This window comes from Apostichopus japonicus, chromosome 2 (assembly GCF_037975245.1).
Source record: "Apostichopus japonicus isolate 1M-3 chromosome 2, ASM3797524v1, whole genome shotgun sequence".
In the NCBI taxonomy this organism is placed as follows: Eukaryota; Metazoa; Echinodermata; class Holothuroidea; order Aspidochirotida; family Stichopodidae; genus Apostichopus; species Apostichopus japonicus.
In genome coordinates, this window is record NC_092562.1 from 18128799 (window position 1) to 18141130 (window position 12332).

Genomic DNA, 12332 nt, shown 5'->3' on the forward strand with positions numbered 1-12332 from the left:
TACATTCTTTTTGGACATTTTTTTTTTAAACATTTGGAAGACCATTTCAACATGAGGGGAAAAAGAATTGATTTCTCCTAGATAAAAATAATAACCCCATCTTACTTTAGCCAGACAGGGCTTGAATCCATAGGTTTGCTTGACAACAAGTTCCCAACAAAACAAAGGAGTTGGCCTTCCATGGCTGATTGATTATTCAGTTTACAATACCATGGCACCCCTGCTACCATCAATAAAATTTTCTTTAACTTTCATTTATTAACTAAACCTGATTTTGAATTAATTTTAGATAACTTAATTTTTACATTTTTTGCCCTCCAGTTTGAAAAAAGAAACGATACTACCATAGCACAAACAACATATATGTGGAAAGGTTGCTCCCTTTCATTGCTGTCTCAATCACACACACCGCCCCCCCCCCCCCCCGCTCCGACTACCACACCCCAAATTATATACACGAAGAGTGCATTATTGAAAGTTTCTTTAAATATAGCCTTTTCATGCAGTAAACCTGTGCTGCTGCAAACTGAAAATTCAATTCAAAGATTCTCCCTCTTCACTTTCAACACTTTCATTTCTCCTTCTCTATCCTTCATCTCACCACCCCCCCCCCCACCCCTGGTCCTTCCAACTATCATCCATAACTCCTGCCAATATCAAATTCAGTCACCTTAACATCCCCCATAAAGTGTCAGTCAGTCAAGCACCACAATGTTTGTAGACCAAGAAATCAACACCCGAAACTCATTTTTAAAACTTTAAAGCCCCATCAAATAAAGATGCTGTTTTTTCCTTCTTTTTCTCTAAACAAGATAAACACACAAACACCAAATCCAAAATATATAAAATTCCAATTCCCATTTTGAATATTCTTCAAATTTTGTTTGCCAAGCCACGTTAAAAAAGTGAGTGTTATTCTTTTTGGCCTTCCCCCATCTTTGTGTTTGCATTGCAACAAGGTGTAGTTTTCTATACTAAAAAAAACAAATGAAATCAAATAAAACTTAAATAAAAGATGATTACAGCACATGCAGGAGAAGAGTGAGAGCCCTCCCAAATACTACCGGCTTATGTATATAAAAGACCTTTTTTCCGAAATCCTTTTTCCGACATCGTGGCAAATCGAGAGTTACTTTTCACCCCCGCTCCACCATCCACGCAGGAACCCACCCAGACCCCCCTGCAGGGACGATTTATTCTGTTCCAGTTTCTCGTCCAAGGAGGGTAACTCTATATAGTTCAGAGCTATGTCAAAGAAGAGCGGTTTGCACGGTGACGGCTTAAAGTCCAGTGGAAATGTGGTGAAGTTGGGCTTGGCGGCCAGGTCCGGCTGGTTGGCGTTGTACCAGTCAAGCCATTCCGCCAGCGGTCGATTGTCCTTCAGACCGAGTTGCGCCATTCCTTTGCTGATGGAAGGTTCATTGGAATCTGAAAAATGAACGCAGAGAGGTTCTTGGTAAGCCATGGTTTTTTTTTAAAGTATTCTTGGGTGGAGGGTATTTTCTATGGGTGAGGATAATCCGGAGGGTGGAGGAAGTCAATTTAATTAACTGTGAGAAACGTCATTGAATTAGGAACCACCTAAGGCCTATTGTCATCTTTGTAGTAAGTTTGTCACCTTGAGCTACGTTACAGTTCATAAGTAGGGGGGTATATTCGAGTGGAATTTGGGATTCGAATCCCCGAATAGAGAAAGTTTACAAAAACTTGTTAATTTGCAGTCATTTTTTGTTATTGCTGTCACAAACAGAAATGGATACCCACTTTCTATTATTTGTAGATGACAGACTGGTTCAATCGCAGTCTGCAAGGCCAGATAAACTCTTTATATTTTGGCTTTCAATTTCTTTATTCTGACAAATTTCGATAGTACAAAAAACAGCAGTTTTGATCGGGCTTTTGATACTTCCTTATGATCCCTGGACATCATACATTCAGCTACAAGCAAAAATAACTGTTGTCTGTCCTGTCCACCACAATAATCCTATTGTAATATTTTCAGACCCTAAGGGCTAATAGGTCTCTTCCCCCCCCCCCCCCCCCCAAAAAAAGTGTGAAAAGGGACGGTGCTGCTTCTAACCAAATGAATCTTTTCACTCATTGTTTAACCAAAGAGAAAAATTTGGGAAAGAAAACAACAGATTATTAATATAAAGGCCATATTTCTCTGAATCATTGTCTATGCTCTGATGGAATACATTTGTTCCAGTAGCAGGGTTCAATTCCCAGGTTCCAAATGGACATGGCAGTTTAATCTGCATTTTCCTGACGATCAGACCCAAAAGAGCACATCGATATGTATCTCCACCATTATCCCAAAGAAGAAACCTTTCAGAAACTCAAGGGTACTAAAGGGATTTCTTCCTTTTAAATTAACCAGGGTCCTACACAAAATTAACAGGGTAGTAACATGATGGTCTCTGCCTGATTCCCCCTCCCCCCACCCAATTTCTTTTCTTAATTTGTTGGTATTCATCCTTTCATATATAGTCCATCTTGCATTTTGCCTTTTGAAAAACAAGAATCCTTAATCTTCATCCAAAGCAGCAAAAAGTTTCTTTCTTAACACAGTAAATTGAATATTATTATTATTATTATTATATTATTATTAAGTACATACCTAGAATGGAGGCCACCTGAGCAGAGTACTTCAAGCCGTTGATATCTTGTGCAAGAGTGTCCAATTCCTCTACCTCCACCTATTGATTAAATGAAACCAAAATCTAATCATGATGTCTTCCACATTAAGTTTTTAGGGAGTTTCACTACCCACAAGCCCTATAGGGTTTTTTAGTACACTTCCTTTCACAAGTTTTGTTTCTTATCTCCTTCTATGTCATATGTCATACTGTACTTATGTTAAAATAGAACAAAAATCAATAAATGAAATGAAATAAATGAAATTAGTTACCTTTTTTTTTAATTCGAGTAAAAGTTTTGTTTTTGTTGTTGTTGATATCAAAACAAAAGAGTTTAACCCCTGGTCGACCTGGCGAGAGGTTCTACGGGGATAATAAGTTTGTTTTTATAGAATAGACATTTTTTTTTTTTTCTTGGAGAGGTTGTTTATGTTCAGTCAGGGAATTGCTGGTAAATGAAGTCTTATATATTTACATAGGACAGGATAGCCATAATCATACCCGAGGTCAGAGTCGAAGAGTCAATTAGGGAGGGATTTCTAAAGGAGAGGAATTTTTTAAGTACTGAGAATTGTGGAGACGGAGTGGTTTCTATTGTTGGGTAGGGAGTGGTTGTGTTTTCTATTGTTTGGTAACAATATAATCTGTATATATAAGTATACTTGGGCCTAGACCCATTTTGGAAAGGATTTTTTTAATGGAATGAGACTTTAAGTAGTAACAATTGTGAATACAGAAAGGGTTTGATTTTTTGGTAGTGAGTTGTTGCGACTTTGTATTTCAGGGGGAGGTCTTCAATCAAAGGGTCGTTCTCAAGTTGTTTTTGTATAACTTGGTGTTGAATTCTTCAAGTCGGGTGAAAGTAGATTTTGTGTTTCCTGCACGGAGAACGTACAAAGTAGCAATATAGGTTGGGATTTTGAGTGCGAGTCGATAAGCTGTGGTGTGGATTCTGTTTAAAATTTGTTTATTGGGATTAGAGATGGTAAGCAGGGAGATTCTCCCGTAACCGAGAATCGGTTTTACTTTGGGTTTATAGATTTGAATAATTGTTTTCGGAGGGAAGTTATATTTGTGTGAGAGGATTTGAATGGATTAAAGTTGGAACCAGCAGCGTCCTGCAGTTCTGTTACAAAGTAGATTAAACGATAATTTGCTATCGAAAGTGGTACCAAGGAGGGTTGCATTAGGAGTAGCAGTGATTGAGGTGTTGAAAAGATTAACTTTGGAAATATGGTTATGGTATTTTGAGTTTATTATGGAGAAATTGGCTAGGTTAGATTTTGAGGGATATATTTTGTTCTCCACATCGAGCACCAATTTTCGAGATGTGTAATTGCTCTTTTAATATTTAGTTCCGTCATATAGATATTTTTACTGGTGCTCCAAATGGCTATGTCGTCAGTGTACTGACTATAGTTGCATTCAGATAGAGGGGGGATGTTCAAATCATTAACAAATAGGGTGCAGGGGAGGGGGCTGAGAACAGCGCCCTGTGGAGTACCTGCACCAAGTGGAATAGGTTTTGATTGTTGGTTTTTGTAGCATATTTTGGCATTGCGCTCACTAAAGAAAGAGGAAAGAAGTCTGGTGTAATTGGAGGGGACATTAAAGTTAAGTAGTTAAATTCTTATGCCGTTGTGCCAAGTTTTGTCGAACGCCTTTTCGGCATCAAGGAAGAGGGCAGTGGTATCATGTCTTTTTATGAAGCGGATGCGAATTTCTTTGGAAAGGTGGAAAGTTTGGTTTATTGTAGATTTGTGTGCGCGGAATTAGCCTGATTGATACGGGCAAAGTGATTAATTTGCTCAAGGTGGTTTATGGTGCGGTAATCTATAATTCTTTCGAAAATCTTACCTAAGGCTGGTAGGAGACTAATTGGTTGATAGTTTTGAATTTTGGTGTGTCTTTACTTAGTTTCGGTATTAAAATCATTTTGGCGGATTTCCACAGGGTTGGGAAATGACCCAGTCTAAGGAGTTTGTTAAATAATGGGAAAATATGAGAGTTAATGAATATCGGAGGCCGACGGAGGGGAATCTTTTAGCATTAGGTCATGTATGTTGTCAAGACCAGGGGAGGAGGCATTTTTGCATATTCAGTGGCACTATACCAATCATTTATATCTATTTCTTTGAGTAGGGGGATGTTTTTGTTGAGACATCCTGAGAAGTTGGGGATAAAGCTGCATTACAGATAATTGTACAGTCTATTTTGTGTTGGAATCTGTTATCGTATGGAGGGCCATCTAAGATATTGAATATAGTTTTCAAGTATAATTCACTAAGCTTTATTTGGTCTTAATTTTTGTGATGAGGTTACCTACTTTATATCTAAGGCATTCGTCTGTATTACCTGTGTTTGGGTTGTAATGGGTTTATGATATTTTTTTAATTTTTCCAAAAGTGTTTTGGGTTTTTGTCATTAATGATTGAATCGCATTTGTTTTGGATTCGGTTTTGGTCGACCGCCGATATTTGTCTATTTATTTGTTTTTTAGGTTGGTTAATTTAGGTTTTTAGAGTTGGATCTGGGGAGATCATATAGGTTCTATGTAGGCGACGTCTGAGTTATTTAGTGTAAGAATATTCCTATTTAGTTTTGGATTTCTGTTTTGTTTTTAATGGGCAGTGTTGTTTGAAGGTATTAAAGATATGTTGGGCAATGCTGTCACAATATATGCCAATGTAATTTAGCTTGTTGTTGTGGTAATTGGCAATAGTGTTGTTTGTTATGATCCCTTTTTAAATGATGTCCAGTCTGTTTTATTGTAATTATACGTTAATTCGTTATTTTGGATGCGACTGAGGTTTATGTCTAGCTCAAAAAGGAGTGGAAAATGGTCACTGATTAGGTCATCTTCTAGGATTTGAATCGAATGAGTTTTAGTTGCAAGGTGGTTTGAGGTTATGGAGTAGTCAAGTAGTTCAGTATTATTGTTTATTGGGTTTATCCTAGTTTTGGTATTTTGGTTAATTATTGTTAAGTTGTGTTTATCACATATTTCTAAGAGGGATATGCCTTTTTCAGATATTTTGGTGCTACCAAAAATGATGTGGTGGGCATTTAAATCTCCTAGTAGTATTGTATTTTTATTAGAACTTTTTTTGATTGTGGATATGGGCTCCTTTGGGGACTATAATAGCTAATAATGTGGAGAGGTTTATTGTCTCTTTCGAGTACAATTTCAATTGTTTGGGTTTGTTTGGGAGGAGGGTGGCTTTGAGGTTGTTTTTTTCAGCAATAAGTACTCCTCCCATAGAGCGAGAGATATCATGTCTGAAAGTTTGGTAACCAGGGATGCTAAGGTGGGAATTTTTATTTAGTTTAGTTTCGTTTAACGAAATGATATCCGGGGAGTGGTTGGCGAATATAGTAAGTAGGAGGCTTAATTTTGGAAGGATACTGTTTAGGTTTACTGTTTAGGTGGAGGAACTTGACCGAAGGAGGGAGTGTGCTTGTCATGTAGGTGATTGAGGAGGGCTAAATATTGAAAGATGGTGGAGACGTTCCATAATTACAGTTTCTGGGATATTTAAGTTTAGTGCTAACACGGTGGCGTAACTGGCAAGGTCGTCAGATTTACTATTAATGTTGGCTTTTTGGAACGTGTATTGTACTAATTCAATTACAAAGGTTGCGGTATTAAGTTTTTTTTTCAGTGACGATTTTATTTCTTATTTCAATTTTAGGGGTAAAATTGGTTACATTCGCGTAGGTTCTTCGTTCTTGTTGTTTGTTATTATTTTCAGTTTTAGCTTCTTTAAATTTTGGGCATCCTTTGTAAAGGGCGACATGAGTCCCTGAGCAATTGGCACATTTTGGGTTTTCTTTTGGTTTGGGACAGTCTTTAACTCTGTGGTTTTCGTCACATCTGAGACATCTGGTTTGATTTTTGCAAGTATGGTGGGTGTGTCCAAAGAGTTGACATTTGAAACATTGAGGGATTTGGGGGGTTCGTGGTATTCTTCTGTTTTGTGTTTAGAGTATCCTAAGTAGAAACCATGTTTGATTAGGGATTGTTGAGGCTCTTGTTCTTCAAACGTCATTTTTACTTTCCAAGTTGTATTGTTTGTGGCATGACTAATGAGTCTTTTAGTTTGTATTGGGGTGTATTCTTGGTCTTTGAGTTCTTGTTCAATATCTTTGATTTGAATTTCAGGGTTTATGCCACAGGCTACTACGGAGAAGTTTCTTTGTCATACCTTTTGGGGGATTCTTGGTTTGGGGTTGCCTAGTTTAGTCTTTTGAGTCCATGGTTTCAGGAGGATATTTGCAGATTTAGGGTCATGGGGGTGATAAGGATGTCGTTACTACGAAGACGGTTTATATTTGAGATCATGGCATTTGGTTTTTCTTCATTGATTAGTTTAGCAAGTGTTTATTGGATTTTTTGATAGTTCTGGTAAGATTCCTGATACAATGATTGTTTGAGCGGACTTTTTGGTGGTTGGTTTGGAGTTAGGAGATGGGTTTATTTCAACGTAGATTGGACGTTGTCTTTTTCTGCTATTTTTGTATCGGGATCCAGTCATTAATGTCTACGTCAAAATCAGAGAGGTTTAGGTTTTCGACTAGGGGGGAGGTTATAGGTGGGTAAGGGGTTGTCATATTGGCAAAACAGCCCCTCCCTACGGGTTTTAAATGGCTTCTATACAATGAAATTGATCATAAACTTCACTTACCAGAAAGAATTAGTCTCCAGCCTAAGACGGCGGACGGAAAGAATAGGAACTCCTTTTGAAGAGACACACTATGAATCGAAAGTGTGCTCGGCAGTGTTGTGTTGGTATCCAAGGACGCGTACGTTTTGTAAATGGCGAGTAAGTCATAGAGTGAAGGATGATGGGGTGGCGCTATGTCAAAAAGCTAACTGTTGACCAACATAATCCACAGAACCCTAAGAAAAGGAGAGGAATGCAAAAGAACTTAGCCAGTTTTCTTCAAAGTAAGTCTCGTACATTTAGCACAAAACATTAAACACACAAAACATTAAATGAATTAGCAACTAATTCCAACAAATTTTAGGCTGTGATTGAAACTTTACTGGTGGAAACATAATTAAATATATATTACATTTTTATGAACCTTTCTTTCTTATGACTAACCTTGACTGTATATTGCAGCTTTCCAGCTTAGCTGGTGTTTTTCCATCAAATCAGCTCATCTTTGAGTTTTCTGATCTTGACAACAATCAACTGTCTTTTTAATTCACCACAACCCAGACCACACTAATTGGCAACTCTTTCCAACAATCTAAGACAACAATCATCAATTTAAGACAACCAAATTACTAATTACAAAATGATTCCAACACACTAAGGCACAGGGTCTCATTAATTTAGCACAAAACAGACCACACTAGTTAGCAAATCATAACAATAAACTAAGGCAAAACTTATAAATTTTATACAAACACACCACACTAACTACCAACAAATTATCACAGTACTCCTCTTCAATTTAGCACAAACAGACCACACTAATTAGCTACTCATTCCACCAAACTAAGGCACAATGTCTCTTTAATTTATCACGAAACAGACCACACCAAAGTACCGACTGGTTCCAACAGGCTAAGGCACCGTGTCTCCTACATTTAGCACTGATCTTGACAAGCAACTGTTGAGAGGACAAGACTGATGTTCATGATACTGGCTTACACTGATGTTTCCCTTGAAACTTAATTTTTCTCCAATTTCTGTTAAATCGCCTCCAGATAACACTTCCAGATCTCTCTGTAGAGGACAAGCTTGAAGGATCTTCTCGTATTTGGTGGAGTTGAGATCTTTACCAAACAGAACGTTTCCTCTCACAGTATCATTTTGGATCCAAGCTTGTTGAGCAACATAGGCCACAGATCTCTGATGAAAGGAGAGGAATACAAAACAAATTAGTCACTTTTCTTCAAAGTAACAGCAAAAGTAAAAAAGTCAAACCCTGTTAACAACCAAACTGTCAGCCGTGAGACAAAACATGTATACTCTTCTACAGGGGCAATTTGTGAAAGAAATGGAATTTTATGGTCAGATCAAAGTTATTGGACACTGGTTTGAACAACTCTCAAAAAAGACCTCACTAAATACCAACTCGTTCCATCAAACTAGGTACAATGTCTTATTAATTTCAGACAACCAAAATACTTATTACAAATTCATTCCAACAAACTAAGGCAACAGGTTTCATTAATTTAGCACAAAACAGACCACACTAATTAGCAACTCATATCAATAAACTAAGGCAGAACTTATCAATTTAATACAAACACACCACACCAATTACCGACTGGTTCCAATAGGCTAAGGCCGAGGTCTTATACATTTAGCACAAAAATGTCTCCTACATTTCTAATTAAAAACCAATACCAATAAACTAAGGCACCATGTCTCAATAATTTAGCACAAAAACAGACTACATTAATTAGCATCTCATGCCAATACACTAAGAAACCAATTAGCTTCATTTTGATGTTGTCATGGTTGCTTGGAATGAGTGGAATGTGTCACTCTGTACAAACTATATCATGGAACTTGTTCAGCCTTTCTGTAAGAATAGTAGTTTAGCACAAAAAAAACAACATCAAATACCGACTGGTTCCAACAGGCTAAGGCACCATGTCTCATACATTTAGCACAAAAACAAGAACACACCAAATACCCACTGGTTCCAACAGGCTAAGGCACTGTGTCTCGTACACTTACTGTAGCACAAAAACAGACAACACCAAATACCGACTGGTTCCAACAGGCTAAGGCACTGTGTCTCGTACATTTAGAACAAAAACTGACCACACCAAATACCAACTTGTTCCAACAGGCTAAGGCACCGTGTCTCGTACATTTAGCACAAAAACTGACCACACCAAATACCAACTGGTTCCAACAGGCTAAGGCACCGTGTCTCATACAATTAGCACAAAAACACACCACACCAATTACCTTTTTCAATAGGCTAAGGCACTGTCTCGTACAGTTAGCACAAAAACAGACCACACCAAATACCGACTGGTTCCAACAGGCTAAGGCACCGTGTCTCATACATTTAGAAATGATCTTGACAACAATCAACTGTTGAGAGGACAAGACTGATGTTCATGATACTGACTCACACTGATGTTTTCCTTGAATCTTACTTTTTCTCCAATTTCTGTTAAATCACCTCCAGATAACACTTCCAGATCTCTCTGTAGAGGACAGGCTTGAAGGATCTTCTCGTATTTGGTGGAGATTATGATCTTTCAACCACTTGTTCTAAACCTGATCCAGCTTCATTACAGACATCCAAGACTCACAATTTTCCTTCAATTTTCTTCTTTCACCTGAGACAGTATTGTAAAAGATAAGAAGATTTCATATATTGGAAAGCAGATAGACATTGCAACTAGACTCATTTTTATACACTCCCTCCCTTCCTCCCCTCCCTCCCCCTGACTACCTAAACAACCCTGACTGCTGCCTCATTGATATAACTATGTATAAACAAATGTATATGATTGCGGTTTAATGGCAGAAATAAACGAAACAAATACCAGAGCTTAAATATTTCTGTGTTACTATAGTAAACTGCATACCCAAACGGAAGCATTACAGAATCTTCAATGTCTCAGACCTCCAGCAGGATGTTACAGTCACAGTCCATGGAGTCTCCTTGTGAATCAGTGTGGCCAATGCAATGCTGTAAAGACAAATATCAAAGCAATATGTACAGTATATATATACCTTTGGTGTGAAATAAATTTTAGTATTTTTTTTTAAAGTAGTTTTACATAAGATCATCTTCCAGTTTGCGTATGCAGATACCTTTTTGATGAATGTTTACAAACATGAATAAACTGTACCTCTTTTTGAACTAGTGCCTGTTTATTTTTAATACTTGCAATATGACTCTTTAATGAACCTTACTAGACATTGCTATCAAACCTATGGAGTACTTCGTAAAATGCCAAAACTTCCTTTGATACATGTATATTGTTCACTATAATGGTCAAGCTGATTGAAAGGAATGAATTCAACACAATTTGAGAACATTTCATCAGCCAAACAATTTGGAGAGCATGTACTAGTTTAAACAAACTTAGCAAGCACATTCATGAGGAACTGGAAAATTGAAAAATGTCTGAAATAAACATCATTCTTGAAACGAGAAACTTGACAAGTGAAATAAGGACCGACACTTAAGCTACAACATGTACACTTAGCAAAGATGAAAACTGGCTTTTCAGCCAATACACAAGTACCAACAACATATTAGTATAGTCATGGTAAACCCTCATGTGCTTCCATGACTTCTAGCACCTGTGTAATAATATTCTATATCAACAAGGACAGAGATACTATATCTTGTACTTATCTCTCAATACTCTTAATATGTGTTTACTGTACCATGAGTTGTGTTCCTCACAACTTTCAATCAATGTTTTCAAATTAAAAACCAAATTAAAGACAATTACTCAACAATGAGAGGTTGACTTAGCAATGTTTGAATTCGGTTTAATAATAATCAGTTTCAGTGAAACAGTTCTGCAGACCATAAAATCATGCCTTAGGCATCAAAAGAAGGCTATGATCTGATAAAGATATGCCGAGAGTTGGACCAATACTGTTAAGCCTAGCTTCAGGTCAAAATTATGCTAGTTGATCAAATTAATACATGTATATCAATTTAGTTGCCTATGCTAGGAAACATCAGCTTTCATGGAGAGTTTTCTCCATACTTGAACCATCACTAACATCAATTAGACCACAGAACTAGGCCTAATTGCTTGAGAATTTCATTTGACAAAGTACTGTTGCTTGTATAAGAAGCCTAGGATAGGCTAGTTCGTCCTCATCTCTATCTAGCCTTCGCTTTGGTAGGCTAGCCTAGGTTTCCCATTATCATTTGGTGGTAGGCCTAGCCTGGGGCCATTTGTTCCCTCCCCTAACAACGTTATTTTCCTCCCACTTAAAAGGGAGTCAAGTACATTTTCACTGGAAACTAACATTTCCAGGGGAGTTAACTAAGGTTTTTCATGGGAGGCATATTGGCTAGGCTATGTGGAAAGAATAGATGTTGTAAGTGGAATAACTGTAAGAAAAGATTTAAAGGGAGAAAGGTAAAGTTAAGGGTGAAAAATAACATGGTTAAGGAAACTAACATACTATTTTCAAGGGAGGAGACTGTTGTTCTGTAGGCTCTGACTGCATATTCTTGTAGAGTAAGCTAAAGAAAGTTGTGATAGTATGAAAATAGAAAATGTGACCAGGTATCTTCCTTGTGTAACTGTTCAGTGATTGGAAGAAAAAAAATGTTTGTGAATACCCAGGAAAAAATTTACCGCGGTAACATACCACACTTTTACCCCGGTAAAACCGGGGTAAAACCGCGGTAAATTTGTTGTACATTACCACGGTGTTTTGGCCCTATGGACGCGGTAAATCGCGGTTTACCGCAGTAAATTACCACAAATTTACCATGGTTTTACCTCACTTTTACCCCAATTTTACCGCAATTTACCACGTTGTTACCATACTTTTACCGCGCTTTTACTACACTTTTACCCCAAATTTACCACAGTTTTACGGTTCTTTTACCCCAATTTTACCGTATATTTACCATGCTTGTTCCTTAGTTTTACCTCAATTTACCATATTTTACCACGCTTTTACCCCAGTTTACCGTTCTTTTACCCCAATTTTACCCTAAATTTACCAC

General features: G+C 37.4%; 1 protein-coding gene across 39 annotated transcripts in view; it reads right to left on the minus strand.

Annotated features, from left to right (window-relative positions):
* Positions 1-821: 821 nt before the first annotated feature.
* Positions 822-12332, minus strand: part of LOC139980716 (signal recognition particle subunit SRP68-like) — a 53211-nt gene continuing 41700 nt past the window's right edge. For 10 of the 39 annotated variants that reach the window (XR_011797658.1, XR_011797664.1, XR_011797662.1 and 7 more), the window contains 6 exons: positions 10210-11840; positions 9772-9957; positions 8303-8503; positions 7325-7539; positions 2621-2699; positions 1338-1428 (listed from right to left, as the gene is read on the minus strand). Coding sequence is in view for 1 of the 39 variants with exons in the window: in XM_071992582.1 (XP_071848683.1) it covers positions 1130-1428; positions 2621-2699; positions 8303-8503; positions 9578-9676 (678 nt within the window). In the remaining 38 variants the exon portion in view is untranslated. Of the gene's footprint in view, positions 1429-2620; positions 2700-7324; positions 7540-8302; positions 8504-9577; positions 9743-9771; positions 9958-10167; positions 11841-12332 lie in introns of those variants that run through there. The other 29 variants (XR_011797661.1, XR_011797682.1, XR_011797683.1 and 26 more) reach the window with 13 other exon arrangements.